This window comes from Harpia harpyja, chromosome 9 (genome assembly GCF_026419915.1).
Source record: "Harpia harpyja isolate bHarHar1 chromosome 9, bHarHar1 primary haplotype, whole genome shotgun sequence".
In the NCBI taxonomy this organism is placed as follows: Eukaryota; Metazoa; Chordata; class Aves; order Accipitriformes; family Accipitridae; genus Harpia; species Harpia harpyja.
The window spans coordinates 30,865,597-30,890,752 of NC_068948.1; the positions used below are offsets into that span (position 1 = coordinate 30,865,597).

General features: G+C 46.7%; 1 protein-coding gene across 2 annotated transcripts in view; it reads left to right on the forward strand.

Moving 5' to 3' along the window:
• MN1 (MN1 proto-oncogene, transcriptional regulator) overlaps positions 1 to 25,156 on the forward strand; it is a 118,228-nt gene that overhangs the window by 22,694 nt on the left and 70,378 nt on the right. Inside the window, exon 2 of one of the 2 annotated variants that reach the window (XM_052796233.1) lies at positions 14,415 to 21,551. The exons of the other annotated variant lie outside the window; for it this stretch is intronic. Coding sequence (XP_052652193.1) covers positions 14,415 to 14,599 — 185 coding nt within the window. The 3' untranslated portion in view covers positions 14,600 to 21,551. Of the gene's footprint in view, positions 1 to 14,414; positions 21,552 to 25,156 lie in introns of those variants that run through there. 2 annotated transcript variants of the gene reach the window in all.

Sequence of the window (25,156 nt, forward strand, 5' to 3'; positions counted from 1 at the left end):
GTTATAACTTACATGAATTAAGGAATGGTGTCCTCTGTGTCTGGAAGGATGAGGCCATTTGCTCCAACATTCCCCTCCGTGACAAGAGCCCGTCAGTGCAGGGGACGAGTGCGCTGCTTGTCGCCCCTCATGCTGCGCCCTGCGGGGCTGGGGCTCAGGGCTGGGTGAGGAGCTCCCTGCTTGCTCTGTACGCTCTGTGCTCCTCTTGCTTACTGCTATGTGCATGCAGTATTTGCTTTAAACTTACCTTCCTCCACCACTCCCTGTTAACTTGGCGCATGGAAAGTGGCGCAGCAGGAGAGAGCATCGCTGCCGCTGGAGGCCTTTCTCCTAGGAGCCAGGCGATCAAAGGGACCTGCCCTTCTAGTAGGATGGTCCATGCTTCTACACTGACCAAATCTGAACCAGGGTAAAAGCAGTTGTCACAAACAGCTGTAGGATGTCCTGTATGGGACAGGAATGAACGCCAGTCTCTCCTGGGCTGCTCTATGCAGAGTCCCCCTGCACCGCAGTGAGGTGCCCAGGGACATGCTGCGCTCCCATGTGCCGGCTCTTCGGTGCTGCTCAGCCCTGTGCCGTCTCCCTGCTCCCCTGCGCTTGCCAGGGGGAGTTGGTGCTTCTGGGCATCCCCTCCCCAAGTGCCATAGGGCAGAGCCCACAGAGCTGCCAGCATAATGGGGTGAGCTAATTGCCTGCCATTTTTTCATTTTCCAGGGATACTGAAATCGTTGGGGGTCATAAATCACATGAGCATATGGCTAGAAAGGGAACACAGGCCCATATTTCAGCTTTGGGTTTGAAGATGAGACTGTCCGTCCTGTGTTGTACTGGCCCATTTTGTGGATTTACTGGTCTGTGAAACTTTAGAGTTAATTTTTTGTTGAAGCAGTGAAAGTCTGTCTACCTGTGACTTTCTTGCTTGAACAGCTTTTTGCTCCTGATTCGTTGCTATTCTGAGAATTTCGTGAAGATTCTCCACAGTGATGTGACAATTGGAAGAAAAAGATGAGCTTATATTTTTCTTACCCTAATAGTGGCACTTACAGATGTACCTAAGAAAGCCAGGTTTCTTTGTGTGTTTTTTTTAAGGTGAATTTCCCTTGCTGCCATTCCTCCTTCACATGGTTGCATATTTCTTCTATATCTGATGATTTTTTTGCTTTTCCTTCAGATAGATTTAATTTTAAAACATGCTGTTCAAACAAACCCTGGTCCTCCATTAGATTTATGACACCCAGCTGAATCACCACACCTTTCTGCTGCATGTTTCTGAATGTGCCAAATCCATTATACAGCAAAAACATTTCCATCTCTTTCTGTAGCCAAACCAAAACTTGGGGTATACCAGAATTTGGGGGTTTTCTGTAGCAGAAAAGACCTAGCAATAATTTGACCAGAAAGTACATTTTGGGTTGATAGCATCAGATATCAGTCTGATTTGCGAGCACTTAAATGTTTTCCAGCAGAGATTTTGACCCTTTAAAAAGCTCAGGCTTCCTGACGATTCTGCCTTTTTAAGTTACTTTTCGTAGACTCTTTAGAAATTGTCCATTGATTACTAGGGACTTGCAAACTGTGATTTGAAAACTGTTGTTTCGGCAGTGTCACGCCTCTGCCTTCTGTGTTCCTGGACAGAGAGCGGGCCGAGGGGTGTCTGCCTCTGAACCATGTCTCTGCGGGTGCCTTGGTGAGACCCAGCTTTGTTCTGGGGTCTCTGCTCTTGCTTTGCTCTTACTCCGTGAGTGGTGAAATTGTTTGAGCTCCTTTTGATTTCAGGGAGACTGTTTCCCAAGGTCCCCTCATGTAAGCCACTACTTCTGAAACACCGAACTGCAGCTGGAGGTATCGTAAAGAGGAATGTGATGTATTTCAAGGTAACGCTATAAATAAATGAGATAAAAGAGCTAAAGATCCTGGATGCTGTTTCTTCTCGCTTACTGTTAGCCTTTGACAAACTCCAGTTGTATTTTCACGAATATCCTTGAACTCGTGTGGTTTAACCCAGAGCATTAATGCACATGATCACCATTTCTTGGTGTGCAAGAGCCTCGTGTGTGAGGCCCCTGGGAGAGATTGACTTTGCGTGTGGCAGTTTTGTATTACGGTCTCTCGTAATTGTGAGTTATAGATCGGGCAGAGGCGTCTCCAGGAGCTGCAGGCAGAGCTGGGGAGGAGACGGGAGGAACTGAGGGATGGGCAGCCAGAGGACCCTCAATCCCCGGCCCTGGCAGTCAAGCTGGACGCAGATCTGGCTTTGGGGTACGAGGACATGGCTCCTGTTGATTTCTTTGGTAACAAGGCGACTAAACACATAAAAGTCTTTGGCCAGCTGTATCCAAGCCTTCGCCTTGCAAGAGCCTGGTAATATTTCAGAGACAAATTCCCTTTTTTACACTTGGCTAACAAGTAGTCATTTAATTTGCATCCTGAAACTAAGCGACCACAAACAAAGTTCTTTGAAGGGAATCTTCTTCTTTCATTCTGTTTTCACTTCATTTAAGGAAAATACAGATTTCCATGTATAATATGCAGAGCTTAAATATCCTACTTTTTGTTGTAATTTCTATTTTTTCCCGAGCAATTATGTAGAAGCTCTTGCACATATCTGATGAGAGAAAGCTGGAATTTACATGTTTCCTCCTCTGTTGCACTCAGCGCATAATCACCATCTATTCATTGCCTTTACAAACCCCATTAATACACCCACTTCCCTTGCCAGTGTGAGTGGGCATTTTTATGCTATTTTTGGAGGCCTGCTCTGTGCATTGAAACTCGCATTAGGCTGAAGGTGATAGTGGTACTTCGGACCTGCGTGTCCTCAAGAAGAAATGAGTGGCAGCAAAACTTACTAAAATGGTATGATGGGTTATAGAATGAATTGATGGATCAAGTAAATAGTGCTCTTTCGGGCACCATCCCCTGGCGAAGAGTCAAACTGGTGGTGATGGTGCAGCAGCAGACCGAAGCTCAGGCCAGCTCGAGTCATTTTTCAGTATTTAACACGTGTTAAAAGGTTCCATCATAATGGGAAAAACCAACTCGGGGATCGATCAAACCTGGTAGCCCGGGACACCGTCTGAAGGCAGTCTGACTGTTGGAGGCTGACAGCAAGCTCTCGGGAGCGTGGACCAGTGGTGGCCACTTGTGCAGTGCCTGTGGGAGAGGGCAGGACTGTGAGGCAATCCTGCATGGGGAAGTGGTGGCCATTAGTCACCGTTAATCAGCTTAGCTCCTTGTTAAATGTCTAGTTGGCCATTTAATGCAGAACATTTAAGTAGTGTATTTTTTCAATTTTGGCCTGTCCTGAAATAATGCTAGACAGTGTCCAGGAACTGGATTTAGTTAAATGAAGGCGTATTGAACAATTTCATATGACTTCAGTGCAGGCAGAAAATTCCACTTTGGATTTTATGCAAAACCTTTTATTTGCTTGTACATTCTGGCTGTCAAGAGATGGATTTCACATGGGCTGGAGTTGTGCGTAAAGCTGCCATGTGATAATTTGCGTACATATGAAATAAATTTGAAAGCATTGGATGCAAAAACCAGCATTTCCTTACTCATCATGTGTGGGCTGTTACTCTCGGTGAAAATAGGCTCAAAGCATTTAGTTAGTGAAAGTGAGTGCGAAAACATGGGATCAGTCAGCCAATATTCACTCCTACCATGGAATTCTCCTTTTCACGTTGCATGCTGGATGCCAGAGATAGGGACATGGCTGAGACAGCTGCAGGCCTTTGGAGGGAGGGTTAGGAGAAGGCCTTTGTAGCCGCCTTCCCAATGCTGGGTTTGAGGGTAAATTGGATGGAGCCGGTGGGTTGGATTTAGGCAGGTAACTCCTTTCTGAGATGAGCAGAAGTGCTCGTTTTTTTGCAGGGGGAGAAGGACAGGCCCTGGAATATAACTCGGAGCTCCCAGAGGATTCACTGGTCTTGGATGGCAGCGTATGAACGTCAGGAGCATTGAGTCAGCTGTGCCGGGATGGGTTGCAGTTGCCAGACTCCTGTTTGTTTTCTCTTGGAAGCATCCAGAAGTTCTTTGATTGTTGGTGGCAGTTGGTTTGGTTTGATTTTTAAAGGCAGTTTTCCTCACTTGGGCAGGGTTGTAGTTTCTTATACCGTGCAGAGCTTAGGAGGGCACGGTGTTAGTGATGGCACTGGGGAGCCCAACTGGCGATTCAGAGCCATGCGGTTGGGTTGGGTTGTGTTGGCTTAGACCACAGTTGAAAGTTTGGCCGTCAGTCACTCAGCTTTCTGTGGCTGTTACACATGAGCCATGGTTTGCCTGCATGGGGGAAGGCAGGACCAGGCTAGCAGAAAGCAGCACTGCAGCGCTGTAGTTGTGATGGGACCTGGTTTGCAAGAATGGTCTTTTATTATGTGAGAACCAAAACCCTGACATCGGCCTCTTCACAAGGCGGGTAGGCAGAACTCCCCTCTGTGGTTTGCATATTTTGCAGTAAAGCCAGTCTGAGAGTTAATGTGTTAAACTGAAAAGAGGAACTGGAGGTAGCCAAAAGAGAGGAAGGATATGAGTTAAAAACAGTCCCTTGTCCCTGTGGCTGTCTAGCAGGGCACAGGAGCTGGTGCTGTCCTAAAGTACAGAGCTTCTGGCTTCCCCCTTGGACAAAGGGCTTACGTTTCTTCTCAAAGAGTCATAGAGTTGGTAAGCAGTAATTTAACAGTAGCTTCCAGAGAAATAAATAGATGTAGGCAGTTTCACAGTTTCCTGTAAAGCCATGGATGCGTGTTGTTCTCCTGCTGGGCAGTGTGCAGCAAAGCGGGAACTGTGTGTTCCCCCTTTTTCATCTACTTCTGGCAGGGTGGAGGGAATACGTTTTTTAAAACGTCAGTGTTGTTCTCCTCATCCACACATCGTTCATTCTGTGTCTTCAAGGTCATGCTAGGTGTAAGATGACTGCCACCTTTTCCACTGATAGTACAAGCATTTTTCCTACTTAATGGTGTTTTCACCAGTTTCTTCAGACACTGGCATGTGGCTAACAGTCTGAGTTTATCCTGAAGTGATATCTGCCCCGGCTTGGTGCTGGAGCTGTAGGGTAGGACACTGCGGTCTGAATGTAGCCCTACAGCCCTAACAACAAACCCTTAATGCTGCCGTGGGTTTGGGCAGCCTCCCTGTCGTGGTATGCACATCCTTCCATTGCTCCTGGTGAAAATAGGAGCATGAAAAGAGGTCAAGGGAGAAAAAAGAAAAATACGTATTCACAGCAAGCACTCTGTCTCCTGTTATCTAAATTCTGTGCAAGCAGTGAGCACCGATGGAGCTCCATGCCAGCTCTGAGACCACTGAAAGCAAAATAAACATCTTTGCAGCATGGGCTGATATATGCTCCCTTTAGAGTCACAGGCGCCTCCAATTAATCATGCTGTCTATGGAGGAAGAAGCTTTGAGGATCAGAGGACATTGCTAGACCTGATGGGCTGATGGAGGGGTGGGTACCACTCAACATGAAGGGTGAATGGGCTGTGTTCCCAGCCTGAGCGAGCGGGGACGGCCATGCCTTGCTGTCGTGGTTTAACCCCAGCCAGCAACTAAGCACCACGCGGCTGCTCACTCACTCCCCCCCACCCAGTGGGATGGGGGACAAAATCAGGAAAAGAAGTAAAGCTTGTGGGTTGAGATAAGAACGGTTTAATAGAACAGAAAAGAAGAAACTAATAATGATAATGATAACATTAATAAAATGACAACAGCAATAATAAAAGGATTAGAATGTACAAATGATGCGCAGTGCAATTGCTCACCACCCGCTGATCGACACCCAGCTAGTCCCCGAGCAGCGATCTCCCGCCCCCACTCCCCCCAGTTTATACACTAGATGTGGCGTCACATGGTATGGAATACGCCGTTGTCCAGTTTGGGTCAGCTGCCCTGACTCTGTCCTGTGCCAAGTTCTTGTGCCCCTCCAGCTTTCTTGCTGGCTGGGCATGAGAAGCTGAAAAATCCTTGACTTTAGACTAAACACTACTGAGCAACAACTGAAAACATCAGCGTTATCAACATTCTTCGCATACTGAACTCAAAACATAGCACCATACCAGTTAGTAGGAAGACAATTAACTCTATCCCAGCTGAAACCAGGACACTTGCCTTGCCTTGCCTTTAGGTGAGCAGTGTCTTGTCTATATGCAGCGAAGTCAAATGCTTTAATCCTGGTTTGCAGGATATATTAGTGGTGTGGGACAGTGCTCAGTGCTGTGCACACATTTTTGACTAAAGAGCCTTCCCTCCTTTGTGAGAAAGGCTTTCACAGTGCAGCTCAGCTGGCTGAGTCTCGGCAATAAATCTATGGGCTGACCAAGCCAAATGACTTCTTGAAATGTTAATGAGTGAGATGTGGCCGATACCCTGGAGTTGATATATCTCTGCACAGCGCTCCTGGTCAGCAAAGAGGGGAATCGCCTGATCCCCATTTCGGCTGTGCTTGTCATTACGAGTCCTTGGCATCAGCTACTCATCTTAACCACAAACACTTCTGACTTCCTTTAATTTTGTTCATATTTGGGAGGGTAGCACCTTTAAGCATCTTATGGGCTTTAAAAATTGCACAGGTTACACAAAATAAATGAAGGAATAAAATTGGAGTAAGAGGAAGGTTTCAGTAATGGAGCAGATGGGGCTTTTCATTGAGTGCCAGCAGAGTGCTCGGTGCTGCAGAGTCCAAATGCCCCAAGGCATTTAAAATAGAAGAGACAGATCCAGTCCAAAGTGTGGTACAGGTTGCCAGAGGTGAAGAAAACTTAAAGTGGTGCAAGTGTATGGAGTAAGCAGGTGGCAGATGCCATGTTTGTGTTTATAAACAAATGCAAAACATATGCTTACTTGTACTCCTGGGTCAAGAAAATGCCTTTGTCCAGGATTTTGTCAGTGCTACAGCGGTGAGGGAGGAGATGGCTCATTTGTTTATCAACACAAATGAACTAGTTGTGTTTAAAAATACAACCTTAGGAGTAAATTAATCTGTGGAGACTAGGTCCAGTGTGCAGGGAAACACGAAATGTTTTCAGACCTTATTTTTCTTGAAAACTGAAAAAGATGATTCTGTACTGTGTACAAATGCAGAGCTATGTGCCTGAACCAATATGTCAAACTGTCATGTGGGAGATTTGGTGAAAAACATCTTGTCCTAAGGGAATAATTTTAAACACTATATGTAGGTTTGCTGCCTCATAAGAGATCATTACTCAAATCTATCCCCTCTTATGATATCTCAGCTTCTGCTTAACGGGCGCAGAGTGAACAGAAGCCTATTAACGCATCCTGTAAGAGTGGTTATCAGATGGTAGAGGGGAAACTGATCTCTGATCAGGGAATATAGTGGTTTTGGCCAAATCCTCCGATTTAGCCTTAACGAGATCAGTAGCAACGCAGGGGCTTCACGCTTGGCTGGCCATCGAGGGCGGCGGTGGCGGGGCCATGCTGTGCCAGGCAGCCGGACCCTGGGCAGCGCGGGCGGCTGAGGCTTTGTCAGAGCCAGTGAGGAAGTGTAAGGGATGAGCCCTGGGGCAAGGAGCTGTTCCAGGGATCTTCACCTCCTGTTTGTCACTTCAATCTCGCAGGAGTGCTGAAATGTGGAGTGGAACCCATTCCCAACCAGACCCCTACCAGACTATGAGTGTGCTCTCGCTCCTGCTTGTCACTGCCTCCTGTTCCTTTTATTGGTGGTGGTTTTGGCAAAAACGAGAGGAACGGCATGAGCAGCACCTGAAGAGCAGCATAAACTCCTGGTGCCTCTGTGTAGCATCCATGGTTGCCTTGACTACGCACCATCCCTCCCTCAATTAATCTCTCTCACGAGACAATGCACGTAATGCATGCTAGCGTTGCAGGTGAACTTGTTTTTAATGGGATTAGCTTACCTAAAAATTGGCACACATCTGGGTTTACATAGTGCATGGTGGGGTCGTCACAGTTAAGAGAACACGTTTATTTTTTTAAAAATGCCTAAGAAGATGCTACATGAGGGAAGAGGCTTTACATAGCAGCTTAATGTCGGCTAAGGAGAAAGAGGGAGTGAGAAGGAAGCTGGAGGGATTGAAAGTGTGTATACATGGTGTCTTCAGGAGTGAGGAGAATGTCAGGATCTAATCTGACTAGAGAGAAATGTGTCTTTCCTGAGTTGATGTGAAAAAGCAGTCTGTAGTGTGTGCACTGAATTTTTTGGTGGAGCAGAACTCCTCATCTTCTCCCTGTGTCCCAGCTGCGGGCTACCAGCGCTCCTGGTGAGGCTCCTGTGTTAGTTACCATGCTGCCATTAATGCTGTGTAAACAAACAAACAGCAACCTTTTATTTTCTGAAGGCATGCATGCCTTTGCAAAGTAGAGCAGAACGAAAGAGCAGCTTCCTAAATGTGCAAGGTCAGAGCAGATGATACGGGGCATGGGAGAAAGCCTGGGTGAGTCTTTCATGGGCTGTGCTTTTCTGTCTGTTAGCTTGTTTGTTTGGGACTTACCCACACGAACACATTTCTATCGTTAAAGCCTGTTCAAAAGCTTAATGTGTAGCTTTCACCTAAAAGCAAACTTCAATATTATTATTAAAAAAAAAAAAAAGCTTTTTTAGTCTTTTGGGAATGTGAAGCTGTCTGTGTACTGTGTACGCATCTGCCTCTGTAAAGGAGAGCAGCCTGGCATTTTTGTCCCAACTGCTTGATACAGTTGCTTTTGTATGTTGTTGTAACTGATGGATCTTTTAGCAAACTATTCAGAGAATACTTTGAAATATTTACCTAAAACATACAGTTTGAACTGCAATAAACAAACTTGCTGGAATATTGGCAGAATGCAAGCATGTAAGGGCTGTGAAAATGGCTGGACTTAATTCACTTTCATGTTCCAATGAATGTTTGCAAACATTTCTTTGCCATAGCCACCCAGCTCTTCCAGATGTTGTGGCTGCCTCTTGGAAGTGCCTGTGTGCAAGCTGAGCTAATAATATTAATCAAACCTCATGTTAACTTTCAGGGCATTCAGTGATTATTGCAGGAATTTTCTCTGCTGTGAGCAATTTTGCACAGTTGGCTGGGATACACAGTGCTGGGTTTTCCTTGTCTTTATCTTCCTCTGAAATACAGAGTATGGGTTGCTGCTCTGGACAGGATAATGGTAGGATGGCCCATTATAATCCAAGTAAAAGGAAGAAAGAGTTTCCAGTGCTAGAAATTCAAGCTCAATACATGCAGGAACTGGCTTTTGGGACCACCACAACTTCAGCTGGTCACGGTGTGAGAAGGTGCTGCTGCTGAGGGATGGGTGCTGGCTGCGCCGGGTGGAGGAACCCGACTGCGGTCGCAGGCAGCTTGTTGGCTTTTGCTCTGCAGGTGACTGTCCTCCCTGGCATAACACCCACCATCGCATACAGGAGTGGCAGAGGCTGCCATGGCCGGGACGTGCACTAATCACAGCTCTTTGGGGTGAGGATACTGTCACAGTTGAGCTGTTTCCAGACTCCTTTCAGTCTTTGGTCACTTTATGGCTTTGAGTTTCATGCCTTCCATGTGAGCACGTTGTGTGCTTACGTATGACATTTTATCTCTTATCTCTACTTCAACATTTGCTGTTTTCAAGTGGCATACGCTATCCTGCGAACCAGGTAGTTTTACTTGCATCCGTCCCAGGTTCTGTTGTGTCACGTTCTTCAGTTTGGAGAGGAAGTCTCTACCCAGACCATCTGTAGTGGATTGACCCTGGCTGGATGCCAGGTGCCCACCAAAGCCGCTCTATCACTCCCCCTTCTCAGCTGGACAGGGGGGAGAAAATATAACAAAAGGCTCGTGGGTCAAGATAAGGACAGTTTAATAAAGTGAAAGCCAAGGTCGCGCGCGAAAGCAAAGAAAAACTAATTATATTATTCTCTACTTCCCATCAGCAGGCGATGTCTAGCCACTTCCTGGGAAGCAGGGCTTCAGAATGCGTAGTGGTTGCTCCGGAAGACAAAAATGCCCCCCTTCCGTCTCCCTTTACTTAGCTTTTATATCTGAGCTGACATCATATGGTATGGAATATCTGTTTGGTTAGTTTAGGTCAGCTGTCCTGGTTATGTCCCCTCCCGAGATCTCGCCCTGCCCCGGCCTGCCATTGAGGGGGGGGCAAAAATGTTGGAGAGACAGCCTTGATGCTGTGCCAGCACTGCTCAGCAGTAGCCAAAACACTGGTGTGTTATCAACACCTTTCTAGCTACTGATGCAGAGCACAGTGCTACGAGGGCTGCTATGGGGAGAATTAACTCCATCTCAGCCAGACCCAATACACCATCTTGAGATCTTGGGTATGGAGGATGGCTCTTACTAGGAGGGTATTGCTTTTATTAATAACACTTACAAATTTCTTGCAGTAATTTCTAACAGAGGCAGTTGTGCAATTTAAACATAATTTGTTTGAAAATTCCTCGCTTTCAATTAGATGTACTTCATGACTAGCAGTGATTTACCTGAAACTTGGCAACTGCGAGACAATGACGTGACGACACCATCTTGCATTACCTAACTAATTTTAACCTGCTGAGTCCCATTAGTCTCTACTAGCAATACCCCTCAGGACTGTGTGCACTGCAGAAGGCGGGTGTTGGGGCACTGCTGGTTTGAAGGAGGCAAAGAGACAGCGAAGAAGGCTGCTGAAACAGGTCTGCTGGGAGAGTGTTACTGTTTTGGACAAGCATCAGAGAGTATCTCATGCTTAAGAACATAATTCTCATCAGGTGGATCAGCACAACTTTAATTTTTTAATGCAAAGAGTTTTTTTCAGAAAAGCATCATAGCTTTGTCAAGACAGAAATATTGGAAAAAAGCAAATTGTACTGAATATTTCCTTCCAGATTGGCTTTGAGAACACTTGTGCCAATGCAAGCCTTACTGCAAGCTCTCATGCTCTTTTTGTTTTGGATTTGAACACATCGTTTTCTGTGCTCTGTAACAATAGATCAGGAGAGCTTGAGCTCCCACACGGTGTTGAGTTACGCATCATGTGGACAGTGGCAACTGGTATTAACTTCGCAAACTTAGCATCACATCCTGCTCACCTCGTTTACTTGGGTTTTCCTCTGAGGCCAACAAATCCTGTTCATCACTGTGGGATAGATTTTGCACTGATTCCTTTATCAGTAGTTTGCTTATGAATTTTATCCACAGCAAACATTTTAGAAATAATTTGCTGATTTACAAGTAAATAAGCCTAATTTTTTATTCTTTATGTGCTTGTGGCATAAGAACTTCCTCACTTCATCGTTGGCTGAGGTCCTCATCCATTCTGGGTGTCGGTGGTGTCTGCACAGCCGATGCAGACGTCGCTGCCCACGCCAGCACAGCACAGCTCTGGCTCTGATCCTGGCCGGACGGCTGGGCACGCACAGCCATGTGCTGGTCGTGCTCTGGGAACGCGCCGTCTCGGCCTCTTCTGTCAGTGTCCTCAGCCAAGGTGCTGGTCTCCTGGAGCCCTGCAGTAAATGCTCCTTGCAGAAACACCACCGAGATTTCTGGGTCCCTCGTGACAGCACTTCAGCTGTGGGGCTCTTTCTCTGCAGCAGAGGAAGAAAGCTGCTGTCACAAAGACTAATCTCAAGGCGCCGGCTTTTCCTCTACTGAGACCAGCATGTCCTGTACGTTCAGGGAGACCTAAGAATAAAAAATCCTGGGTACTGTGTGCGTTGTAAGGGATGTGAACAAATACAAAGAAGAAAAATGTTTCCCTTTCTCAATTCTCTGCACAATCCCATTTGAGTTTGAAACATTTTATAAATAAAAAGTTATTCAGGTATATTTACATTCAGGATAGTAAGTTTAAATTGAACACTTCATCAAATAGCATTTGTTTATGGAGTCTTTTTTTTTGCCCTGTGATTTTTCCCAAAGTGGCACTGTAATATCAGCTTGGGATTCACTGGTCTGCGCGACTGCAGCTACTAGCCCTGTGTTGGTGGAGCAACCCGTGCCGTTCCCTGCCCTGCACAGGGCTGCCATGCCCGCAGAGTGCTGCCAGTGGACCAGCTCTGCAGCACAGATGTGTCCCTCGTGTTAAGGGCCGAGGTGGAAACGCTCCCCCGGGGAGGTAAAACCGCTTGTTACTCTTCAGAGGCAGGAGCAGACTGTGCAGCGAGGGAGAGGGTCTGGGGTGTGATGGGGCTCAGGGGTAACGGGAAAGAAGAGTAAAAGCTCCCTGTGTTGGAGCAAAGGCAGGCTGTGCTAATGCTGTCTCTGCCTGCTGAAATGCTGCATTTGGGTATCACGCGACAAACTGTGCTTCAGCTCTGCTCCTCGGTACTGCTTATTTATCAAGACTGACTAAAAAAACCCAATGCCAACTACAGTGGACTGTAATCCACTTTGGAGTTTAGAGAACGTGAGCATCTTTGGCCTGCTGATGTTGGATTCTTTATTGGAGCAGTGAGTGAGGGTATCCTACAGAAATGCAAACCCAGAGCACAGTTGTGCTAGGCTGAGGTGTGTAACACAGATTCGTGTTGATTTTGCACATGGTTGCACTAATGCGGTGCATGGCTGTGCAGGCAGCAGCACTTCTCTGGATCCGTGTTCCTTCTCCCGTCGTTTATAGGATCGTGTCCCCATGTTCTAACTAGTTTCTCTGTATGGTGTTATGATACTGTTTTGAATACGAGCATCTCTGACATCCTATAATCAAGCATTAAAAGCATTTTCCAGTTTAAACCAGGGACTTCCAGTCTGGTTTAAGATTATTTTTTAATAGCACTGTGATTGTGTTACAAGCTCTTCAGTTCCTGTTTTGTATCTGATGTAGTGGCTGGTTAAGTGAAACAAATACAACTTGCTCCATGCAGTGTGGTAAACCCGCACTGCTTGGCTTTGTGGAACATAAGATGATGTGAAGAAAGGTCTTAAGGAGGTTAAACATTCACAGACATTTTCTGGCATTTTTGGCATGCTCCAGCATCGCCCTCAGCCCTGTGTGATGGGAACTCTCAGGGTCTATCAGAGAAATTGCAGTCCCTGCATTTGCTAGTGCTGTAGCGGGTCTGCTCTTACCTCTTGTGCTCTGGGTGAATGTGAACAAAATGGTGGATGAGAGGAAATGCAGGCTGCCTGTCAAGATGATGTTGGCTTTTTTGTCTTGTCTTGCATTGTTCTTCTATTTACTCACTGGTTTTATCGCACAAAAAGCTCTCCTTCCAGTGCTGGGGGGGCTGTCTGCATCAGCTCAGGCATCCTCCCTGGCAGAAGCAGTGACATTCATGGGTGTTCCTGGGGGTGCATTAGCTCTGAGGGGGTTTTCTGTGTCCAGGGCTGGCAGGCTGGCTCCGCCTGGGGATGGGGGGGAGCAAGCCCCAGCCTGTGCTGGCCGCCGGGCTGGCCAGCCCCAGCCAGGGTGGGCGCCAGTTGCTGCCTTGCTCTTTCAGAGGGTCTGAGAAGGACCCTGTGGAGGGGCTGTTGAGGACGTTGAGGATTTACAAGGTGAGGGATGAAGTTTGGGGGGTTTTGTCTTTAGGTTTTTTTTGATGATTTGACTAAGAGCAGTGGAGAAGAACTAAAGAAGTGCTTGATTTCAGAGAGGAAGAAGGTGATGAAAGAAAGATGTCAGTGGCTGTGCCGGGCAGGGAGAGGGCACATGCACCAAGGCAAATTTTGAAGATGAGAAAAATATGTTTGCAACAGAGAAGATTACTTGAGAGTATTAAGAATGGAAGCAAGGCACAATAATGGAGTGACAGTGGGAACGAGTCATGAATACATGGCAGTATACTTTGGAAGGAACAATTTTAGCTACTCTTCATATTAACTGTAAAATCCAGAGGAAAAAGGCCTGGGACATCATTTAGGGTGTTTCGGTTAGACTCTTTAATTTCTGTGGTTAACAGAAACTAATGGTGGCTAAAGATCATGCAAAGTCCTAAAATGAAGAAATTACAAGAAAAATGTTACATGGTGCTCCATTAAAAGAGGTGAACAGGGAGGCCTTTGCCTGTAGACCAGTGGTCGGAATGACCTGGAGGACACGGAGGGTTTGGGGCTGGTTTCCTGCTTGGGGAGGTTTCAGGATCGATTTCAAATAGCGGAGGGTGCATGGGGAGTGAGAACTCCCAGTTGTGCTGCAGTCCAGGACATACATAATCAGTCGTGTATACATCCCCAGCATTGCTGATTTACTTTAAACCAAGTGCATGTGAAAGAGAATATTTTTGGGGTTCCTCTGGCACGGTGAAAAGGCAGACAGAGAGGCTCGCTGTGGGGTGGGAAGAGGGAGCTGTACCAGTGGTGGGGACACCGGGGGACGCCACGGGTGCAGGAGCTGGGGCGCGGGCCCGCAGGGCAGAGGCGGGTGCAGAGACTGGGGCCATGCCTGCTCCCCGCTTGCCGGTTGTGTGAGGTGATGGGGTTGCATTGCATGGTTCTCCTAACGCTCTCTCTGTGAACCCTTTCCAGCCCACGACCTTCCTCCGAGCAAGACCTCGGCCACGGCGCAGACTGGCAGCCACCTGCAGTGCCTCTCGGTCCACTGCACGGACGACGTGGGCGAGACGAAGGGCCGGACTGCGGTGCCGACGTGGAGGTCCCTGCACTCGGACATCTCCAACAGATTTGGGACTTTTGTGGCTGCCCTGACTTGAACAAAAGAAATTATTTTTTTTCTCTTTTTAATTTCAAAGGCCGCTACTGCTAGGTGGACTATTTTTCTAGGTTGGTACCTGCTTAGTGGCATATGGACTGGAAAGGGTTAATTTAAAGTAAACCTCAACTTTTTTTTAATCTTCTGCCACAGTATGTTACCAGTGTTAACCCTTCTGCAGTTAGCACACTTTTGCTTAAGATTTTCCTGCTAGACCACTTTTTCCCATTATTCTGTAACCTTGGCATACATTTATAGATGAGGCCTTTTCCTTTTTCATCTCAGCATATGTCCAAGTCACGTATGTCATAATAAGACAAAGATCCTCCTCCTCCTCCTTTTCTTCCTTATTTGCTTTGTTTTTCCTTTTTTGTTTTGCTTTGTTCAGTGTTTATTACAATGGTGATCCTGAAGAACAGCAGTTCAGGAATAAACGCCGGTTAAAGTGAAATGGTCATCATTATATTATATATTATATTGACACCCAGCTTTTGCCAGTCACATACAAACCAAACAGTTAATGCTCTGTTGAATATTCAGGCAACGAGCCTGCCCTGAGAAAATGATGTTCTGTTACTAATAACGTTCAGCCTCGTTTGCTCTCCGCCTCCCCCTGTGAGGCGAGGACGCTCGTTCCTGTATTTACCCTGGTAAAGCCCAGAGATGGAGCTCTGTCATGAACGGGCTGGTTCAGACACAGCTGGGGAAGGTATAGAGAAGTTTTTCTGTGTAAGTCTAACAGGAAGTTTACTTAATAATTAAGAGTCATTATCTCCTTTGCCGAACACCCAGGCTCCCTCCCTGCTTGCGAGGAGGAGTGGGGGGTGCTCCCCAGCGTGGCCGTAGCCTCCTGGTCCTGGTGATGGTCCCACAGTTCCCACTTTATCACAGCTGGAGAAAAAAATCCCCCCGAGCTACTGCGCGCCTCCCACGTGCGTTGTCCCGCAGCACGGTGTCCCAGCACAGGAGCCGGCGCCCGCAGCGGGGCTGGGGCTGGGTCCATCGCCAGCTGTGGCTGGTGTCCCCAAAGCCCTGCCAGGCAGCACTGCTGCACCCTGCCCATTTTTCACCTATTTTTAGCTGAAGGAAGACGCTGTCGATTGGAAGCAGGGTCCAGCACCCTGTGTGCTTGTCTGCGGAGCACCCCAGCTCCCGCCATGGCTGTCCCTGTGCAGTGGCAGCGGTCGGGGGACAGCCCAAGCAAGGGGATGCGGGGGGCTGTACGCCCAGGGTCAGTGTTTCCTAATCTGCCAGGGCAGGGACACCCCATGTTAGACTCCCCCAAACTCATTTGAGGCCCCATTTTTGCCATGCACTGAAGAACAGCGTTAGTGGATGCACACAATAAAAGGAAAACCATACTTTCCTGCTCGTGATAGATAATACTCATTCAAGAAGAAGGTTGGAAGCAAACCAGATAAAAAACACAACTGACACGATGATCCGACACTCCTGTGGTTTTACGTAATGCTGTCCATTATTTGTGTATCCTCTGTGTACAGGAGTGTGAGCTGTCCCACTCCACTCAGGCCAGCTTGCTTTCCTCTGCTCCCTGAAGCTTAATAACATCACTGGAGATTTAGGTTTTAGCTGTGATATAAAGGTTGGCCTCTCTAGGGTTATTTATTACTTCTGTCATGAATTTGCAAAATGTGTCTCTCCTCAAGGGACGGAGTTTGAAGACTGCTTTGTATTTTATCTTCGATGATTGTGCTGGGCCTTTAATTATTTTGAAGTAACGTTCTTGGTAGACACCAATGGAGAGGAAATTCTGCCTAAAATGGCAGTGGCACTGGGTGGTCTGAAATCCTCACCCTCGGTCTTACGTGGCTTCAGAGAGACTCACAGTGTTTGGAAATGTTAGTTGAATGTGCTCTTATTAACCGTGCATGGATTGATTTCCTCTTATGGGTCTGGTCAGTGACTTGACTTTGGATAAATTTGGATAGTTTTGAACCTTGATTTTCAATATTATTTTACTTTTTATAGAAGCTGGAGCTGCCATGAGGATGAGGATTTTTGCCCATCCCGGAGCAATTGGCTGTGGAGCTGCCTCACACCTGCTTGGTTTGGAACAAAAGGATGGGATGTTTTGTACCTTCTGTAGGTGTGTGTGCTGCCAAAAGCTCAGAGCTCTCCCCTGTACCTGCAATAAAACACCACCATCCCCAGTAAAGTATCTCCTGGTAGAATAATAATTGTCAGCCCCCCACTCCGGAAGATGCCTCTTTCTTTGCCTGTCATTTCTTAAGTCCCAGTGCACCCAAATATGTGTTTAACTTTAAATCCTGTCTAGCAAAGCACTTGGGGGCTGCTGAGCTGGGGGGGGTTCTGTGCCTGCCAGAGCGGGGGTGAGAGCTGCCATGGTGGGTTCTGTCCGCTGCTCCCACCCTGACCTGGCAGCTCGTACCTGTTCCAGCTGGGTGGGTCTTGGAGTAACCCCCCAAAACGCATGCCCAGACATATGATACCACATTTCAGCACTTCCAGCTGAAAATTTAGGAAGAGTTCATGGTCTGGTGGCATTCCTGTACTGGAGTGCAGCCCCAGTGGCTTACTTCTTTGTTTTTAGTTTTTCCTGCCGCATTCAAGAGAACAGGTTTTTCAGGCTTCCTGAGGTCAGGGATGCACACCCTGTGCTACCAGGAAGAGACCTTTCAGTGAATGCTGCATCAAACATTTCAGATTGCTTTTAAAGAGAAATCCTCCTTTAAGTAGAAATGTGGCGACTCAGTTTCCCCCGCCTTTTTCTTCTGGTTTGCTCTCTACAGCTTGTGCTTCTTTCCTGGAGTTGTTCTCATCCACTTGAGACTTGCTTTTTCACTTGCTCATAGAAATACAAAATAGAAGCAATTCCTTAAAAACCAGTGGAATCCTAACAGTTTTAAATCCTATGAAATGAGGAGGACGGGCTATACTGAAGGCAGGGGACATGTCTTCAGCTGCCAAGCTGTACAGCATGGAAGTGTGGGAGCTGTGGCACGGGGCTGCCACTGGGTCTGCTCCTGCATGGCTGGCACCGCTGCACCCGTGAGGTGGATGCAGTGGGAGGATGGGAGTTTCAGACAGCGAGGAGCTAAAAACAGTGGTTGACTGTCTTCTGGGCCTTATTGTCCATTTTTCTGAATAATATGGTCACATGCATTCCTTTTTCTAACCTCCTATCCATGTGATCTTGCTTAATTTAAGTGACATTATCACTTGAGCAAAAGGAGACATTGTGAGTGCTACTCGGGGCAGCTGTTAGCAATGCCAGGACCAACCTGGGCTTTTATGTTTCTTTGCTTTTTGCCAAAAAACGGAACAGAAATGGTACATATTACTGACCAGGACATGCATCACTTCATGCTCATGACCTGGTGTATTTAGTACTGACAGCATATGCAGAAGGATAGAGCTTTGTCACAAAGCTTGTGTTGCCTGCAGTAATTTCATTGTACTTCTTTTCTCCATTAATTTGACACTGAATGCACTGGGGTGGGTTTTTTTTAGCATATATAAAATATCAGCATAGTCCTACATGGTAAGAATTGAAATGATTTAATTTTCTGAATAATAAGACTTCCAACTGAAGCATGTTTGAGAGCTGTAGGTAAAAGCCTGTTGTGCAAGAGGTAAGTTGCACTTTTTTGTGGAGAGGGCAATAGGCACAGACAGTGTCAACCCGAGCTGGGTCAAAGGCACATCGGTGGCAGAGCTGACCTGTACCCGAGGTCTGACCTCTGCTTGCAGCCCTCGTTGCTGAGCTGCAGGGCTTGAAGCTTGCTTCCTTCGGAGGATGAGCCAGTGCAACAGGGTGAAATTTTATGAGCTACATGTTCCCCAAATGACTGGGTAAAGCCAGAATAATGTAAACTTGCACCTGCTTGTCCTACAGGGCTTCCAGACAGGGGGGACCTTGTACAAGAAGTCAAAGACCTGCGGTAAATGTGCCATTGAGATATGCATAGTCTTTGCTTTGTACAGTGAACAACAGCTAAAATGCAGCTTTGCATTTGTTGTGGAGACTTCTCCCTCCCTTGCCCGGTGTTTTCGTTCTCCCATGCGGCCCCATGCCCAGGTGCGGGATAAGGGGGAGCCTGGGCATCAGTAACCTCCTGACCCAGCTCGCTGACTCCTTTGGTATTTGTTAAAAGAAGCTCTGCACTTTTAGTCTGTAAGTCGAAATGTACTAGCAAACTGAGCAAAATCTCTCTTGCATTTAAATTGGGAGGAGTGATAGAATACCTCTTTGCCAAAAAAAGGAAGGAACAAGCCTTATTTATTAAATACTCTTGTGAATTTTCTCCAGATCACTTTTTCCTAGGGTCACTAGTTCTCTGCTATTCTAGCTCGGTTGTTAGAGCATCAGTGAGAGAGGGTTTAGACTCATTTTCATTTAGTTATGGTGACTTTTCATCAAATAGGTAAGGATTTCATTGTGTGGTTAGGGTGGAAGGGAATGAGCATCAGATTTATGTCATCTAGGTCATTTAGGGAACTGTTTCAGATACTGGATGTCTACGTGGTCATTCTGAGACTGGCTGGCCTTCCCAAACCAGGAATCGGTATCAGGCTTCCAGGCACCAACAGTAAGGCAAAATGTTCACACCTTTCCTAAGGAGGAAGGGGTATGGTGAGCACAGGTCAGCAGAACGCATCGGCTGCTGGGAGGGTGGGAGGAGGTGGGTAGGGGGGAAACGCAGACAGAAACAAAACTGGTAAATTTTGATTATTTTTGTTAAGGTGCAGTGTAAGGTTTTCTCAACTACTAGATTCACAGCTGTTCAATGGATGGTGTGTAAGAGCATAACCCATTTTTATAGAATTGTTTCTCCTTTATTGCTTAAGGCTAATGGAGGAAATAGTCTAATTTTGTCTTAGAAATTCTCTATTAAAATTGTTGGTTTGAGTCCATCCGCTCATAGATTCTGACTGATGAAACTGCAGGCTGTGATTTCCGGCAGTTATAACTTTATCACTATTCACTACCCAAGAATATTACAGCTTTAAAACAGCCTTAAGCAAAAGGATGTTATTACTTTGTACTAAATTTGGTTCATGGAAAAGAAAAAAACCCTCAAAACACTGGTAATCCGTACTGCATAGCAAACTCTTCTGAAAAATGTTATTGCACATGTAAAATATGAAAACTTGACTCTGCTGTGTGTTAGGCAATCCTGTAATCTTTTTTCTTTTTTTTTTCTTTTTTTTTTTTTTGATTCTTGTTAAATTCATTTCTTAAATGCTTGGTTGGAAGACTGTGACAATAGCTCATGAAATTGAGTGTTATTTTTCTTTCTTTTTTTTAAATATGTAAAGTGCAGTCTTCTGTATTCATGCATATTGTACATATCTGTATATGTTTTACTGAGCAACTAAATAACAATAAATATGATGTTAATGGTGGCTATTGTATATTTCATACCATGTTTGTTAATTTTTGTAGTAAGTCCTTTTTCTGCTAAGATGTAAAGAAGTCAAACGATACTATTCACATACAGGTAAACCCTGGGCCTCGTGCTGACCGGTACAAATTTTGCCCATGATCTGGGGAAACCGTCACTAACAACTGGCTTCCCTCGCTGATAGGGCTGTCACGCCGAGCTGGATGACTACAGGAAGGTGTGGGGATGCAGTTTGTTCCTGGCACTCCTGGGCTTTGCAGATTCCTCTCTGCCTGCAGTAGGGTGACCTTCTGCTCTGGCGCCTGGTGGTGCGGGTCCCTGGGAGCTCGTGGTGCAGCCCCGCAGCCAGATACAGCCCCTCACTCCTGGTTCAGACGGTGATGGACACGGAGATCGTGAAGGTTGGAACTAACCGGGGCGATCAGAAATGTCTTTTTAGCTGAAGGCACTTCTCTGATAGAACAGACAGCAAATCCATGAGGTTTGCTGAGCTACCCCATCTGCAGTAAATGGGGCTTGATGAGGAAAGATTAACCTCCCCAGGAGCAGCAGCTGAATTTTGAGGAGGCTCCTCCCCAGGTTTGGGGGATCCCTGGTACAAGAGGAGGTTCCTTCCGGCCTTGTAAGCTTGAGTGCTGGATCTTCCACAGCACTTCTGGCAAGATTTTTGAGCTGAATTCTGTGAATAAAAAGTAAACAGCCTAGAGCTCTTACCAAAATTCTTAAAAATCCCTTCATCTCTGTCATTCCAATTTCAAACTCTTAATCCTTTCACATTCCTGCGAGTTTTCCAAGGAGTCCTTCAGGAGAAATGTCGTATGGTATTTTCCAAAGCAAAAAAAAAAAGCGCAATAGCCCAGGCAATGTTCAAACACGTCATTTTTTAACTGAAGAAACAACCTTCCCTATCTTTCATACTCACAGGCAACACAGAAGTGGTGCTCAGCCTCACGTATTTGTCTCCATGGGTTCAGCACACGCTGGGGTGCAGAAGGCTGTAGAGCGCTTGCAGCACAGCACTCTGCCTTCTGGTGTGCAGCGTAGCAGGATGGGCCACTGCGTCTCCTGCACAGCCAGTGTGCCCACATCTCACCAGCATTTCTGTATGCTGAATTAGGTATCTAGTAACTCATAGGTAATGCATCAAAACATAAACGAAGTACCATGACATTGTATTCCATCTCTACATTGTTTTGTAACATTGAAAGCACAAATGGAAAAATGAAACTGTTTTGAGAGCCATTTCAAGTCTGTTGAGGGTGAAAGCTTTGCTTAATTTTCAAACCATGCTTTTAATATTGTTGAAGGGATGAAGCAATGTATGAAAGAGAAGTGTAATCTGCTTTAAAGATGTGAGCTCACCTCTCGTTGTGGTGGCTGGGTATAGAGGGAGCAGACAGAAATTTGTTAACTTTGCCTGTAAAAAGCTGTTTTGTTTTGAAACATTCTCGTTAAATCTGGTAATTATATGCTAGATACTTTGTAACTCTACCTTTAAAAATAAGTAACTTGCTTACTTTTTTCTGTATGCAACCCTTCTGAGAAGTAAATCTATTTTCACAGCTTTTTGCTCCTTGCTGTGTAAGTAGTGTGCATGTTTTTCCCCAACTTTCAACTCAAAACCATTGAAATGACTTTTTCAGTATCAGTGTTTTTTTAAGTTTGGACTTCTTTTTGATCCTGAGAGAGAAATAGAGGCAGCGTTCCTGGCACCTGTGCAGTTCCTTCTTTGCAGCGGAAACCCACAGAAGATGAGACCCTCCCCTCTCCCTGTACAGCCGCCAGTTCCCCTGTGGGACTCGTGCCCAGTTTGGTGGCAGGGAGCTTCTGGTGTTCCTCATTGCCACTGATGGCTCCCAACCTCTCTCCAGCCCCTCCGCAGAGACACTTGTGGGATGGTGACCCCCGTATGTTGAGAGCGTTAGGACCCTCTCCGCTGCTGGGTATCAGACATTCAGTGCAGCTTTAGTCTCAGCCACTTTGCCCAAACATTGTCTTGGGATTCTCTGGGCCGTCCTGCTCGCCTCAGTGTGCCCTCTCTCTGCTGCAGCATTTCTTTTTCTCCTCTTGTCACCTGTGGCTCTGGAGCTTGTCTGGAGGGGACGGACCTTCCTGCAGCGCTGCCGTGGCTGGAGCCATCTCGGTGCTGCCTGGCAGGCGGCTGGGCAGCGAGAGCAGTGGCTGTAGGGCAGCTCCCCAAAGCCTCCCCCCCCGGCCTGTGTAACGCAGCACTGCTCCTTTTACTGCTTTAGTTGCTCCACTAAAACTGGCTATGAGCTCTGTTAATAGTTGGATTCATGTGGCTTCTTGGGACGCAATGGCTGTTTCTCGACAGCCAGATCTTCTGTGCAAAGGCTCCTCTTGCTGCTGCCAGCAGCCGGAGCTGCCCCTCCTGCACCAGCAATGCTCCTCTCCAAGCTCCTGGCTCCAGAAAGCCAGCAGGAGCTCGCTGTTCACTGTGCATCATGTTAACAGATGAAAATAAACTGACTGATCTTTGATTTCCTACTCTTTGTGCTGGCTTTACTTGTCTGGTAATGTTCGTGACCTCTGGTGATGCTGGCATGGTGCTTGCTTACCCCAAACGCTTGCCTTCATCCCGGTGCTCTGTGCTCAGAGGCTCTGTTCTGGTCTGTGTCAGTGTTAAGCAGGGATTAAGTTTATTAACTAAAGAAGAGCAAGTAGTTGGTCAGAGAGCTTTTATAGTTCTTGCTCTCCTAATTGTTGTTCCCTGTGCCCTGAGACTGTGCTGAGAGTTGAAATCTGGCTGTAGCCGTGTCTCTTTTCCCAAGCCATTTAACTGATTTAATTATGTCCTTTGAGTTATTTTCTGCACGAGGCTTTGGCATTCCTGTCACGGAGGAGACCCTATAAATATGTATTGTATGTTCAGCAGTCAGGGATCCATCAGCAGCACAGCTGGATCCCGTGAGCCGAGATCTGCCCAGCCCCTCCGCAGCCACCTGGCAGTGCCAACAGCCGGAAAGACAAGAAGCCGTGTGGCAGTCTGGGCAGCTCTGCCCCTGCATTGCCAGCCTGTGTGCTTTTCTGCAGGGTGGCTGTGAGCGTGGCAGTGCACTTGGCATGGCTCTCGGACGGGTTTGGCCATGAGGTGTTAGAAGCTGCTTGCCTCCCCTCCGAACCTCTGCGGCCATGGCAGCAACACGCGTGTCCGAGCCAGGGCAGAGCTGCACGCAGCAAAGATGGACAGAAATGCATGCTGCGTTGCTGTTTGTGGGCTTCTGTGTGTGACTCCAGAGTCATTAAAACCCCCTTTTCCCAGGTCGTTGTCTGTGCTAGCTGCTTACAGACTGCTGCTGGTTTTATGAGTATGGCAGAAAGCATCGCTTTCCCTGCAAACCAAAGTAAATAAACACAAGAATGAAAATTTGGGTCAATGATATCCTTTTGGCTGAGAAACTTGTTAGGAAATGGAATTATGATGGGTTTCTTTTAATATTAATTATTTCCAAAAATCTCCAAGTTACATGCCTGAAGCAGTTACTTTCCTGCCTGGTGACCAGAGTTTGTAGCCTCCCCAGCAGTTTTAGCTTTACAGCCAATAACATCACATACATTTTGCTTATAAAATGTCTGAAAACTCTTTGCTCAGGTGAACTCTGTACGCTGTGCCTGCTGGGCAGAGGTGGAAATAGAGGTGATGCCTGTTCTGAGCTCTCCTTCTTTCTGAGACATTGCCAGAACTTGTTAATGATAGTGCAGAAAGTGGAGGTGACAAGACCTGAAGAAAATCATTTAGGTCATCTTTGGTTAATTAGCACAGGATTGCTCCCTGTTCTCTAATTCCCAGAGCTCTGACCAGCACAACTAAAATTGACAGAGCAGTGGGGGCGTTCTTAACCTTTTAGTTAAAAAAAAATAAAAACAACCAACCAAACAACCCTTTATCCCCAGCTCTCGAGTGGGGATAACGTTCGAAGTGATGGAAGGGGAAAAGAGCCTACCAGCTGTACAGGCAGCGTTGGAATGACACCACCTTTTTTCTAGCACTTGCAGACAGCGGTGGGTTTGTGCATCTGCAGAGCCCAGGTGGGTGGTGCACAGGGAAGCTCCTCGCAGGACCCTGATGGCCTCCGGTCCCGGGACTGTGCGTGGCGCAGGGGTGGGGTGCGGGAGGTGGGAACAGAGGCTCCTTCACGTTCTCACTTGGCCTTGGACACGTAGTCACTGCAAGGCCTGTAAGCCATCGCTTAGCCTCATTATTTCCTGTTATATCTTGCTTATGTCACCACCTGTAAGACTTATGTCACCACCTGTAAGACTGGCACAAGGGAAAAACTGTGAGCCCTGGTTAATGTTTGCTGTGTCCTTTTAGGGGCTAATGTTATTAATCCACAGACAAAGAAGCTGTTGAAATGTCATCCTAAATTTGATGTTAAAACATTAATTTCAGCCTCTTTCAAGAAAAGTTTGGTGTTAGGAGGGCTCATGTCCTGCTGAAACATCCTCAAGGGTTTGTAATGCATCAGGGTTAACTGGCAGAGAATATTCAGTTCTGAGCTTCAGGAGGTGGGAACTTTTCTCAATTTCCTTTATCCTCTGCAAAATGCCCCTCTCTCCCTTCCCCCTTTCTTCCCCCAACCCCCTTTTCTCTTTATAAAGCTGGAATTCTTCCAGACTCTGCTCTGGGCTTGCAAGAAAACTTTACTGTGTAAATTTGCTCTTTGTGTTGGGAGTCCTTTGTTTAAACAGCATTGTGAGCTTGCTGGGGAGGGATGGAAAAAGGGGGAGCTGGGAGGAAGAATTTGAAAAGCCCTGACCCCTGATGAATAAAATCCAGCACATTAACACATTCTTCAATAAATTCATGATTGCAGATAAGGTGGGAGTCCCCAGGGCCGGGCTTTTCATTAACCCCCTGCTGGCTAACCCAAACAGACGGCAGTGTTTTGTTAGCGCGCTAGGACAAGCAGACCCCTTTTGTGGTGGAGGGGCCGAGTGCGCATGGGGAGATCTCCTATAGGCAGCCAGGTTACAAAATGGGACTCTATTTCAGAACAAACTCCTTTTGGTTAGTTTGATGAGATTACAGAAGGGAAAAGGCTTTAACAAGGGGCTTATTGAAGCTAAGTAACTGTTCTGAATACAGTGAGGACCAGGGCAGAAAACATATGATTCCCAAGTAAATAAGCGCCTCTACAGTATGGCTA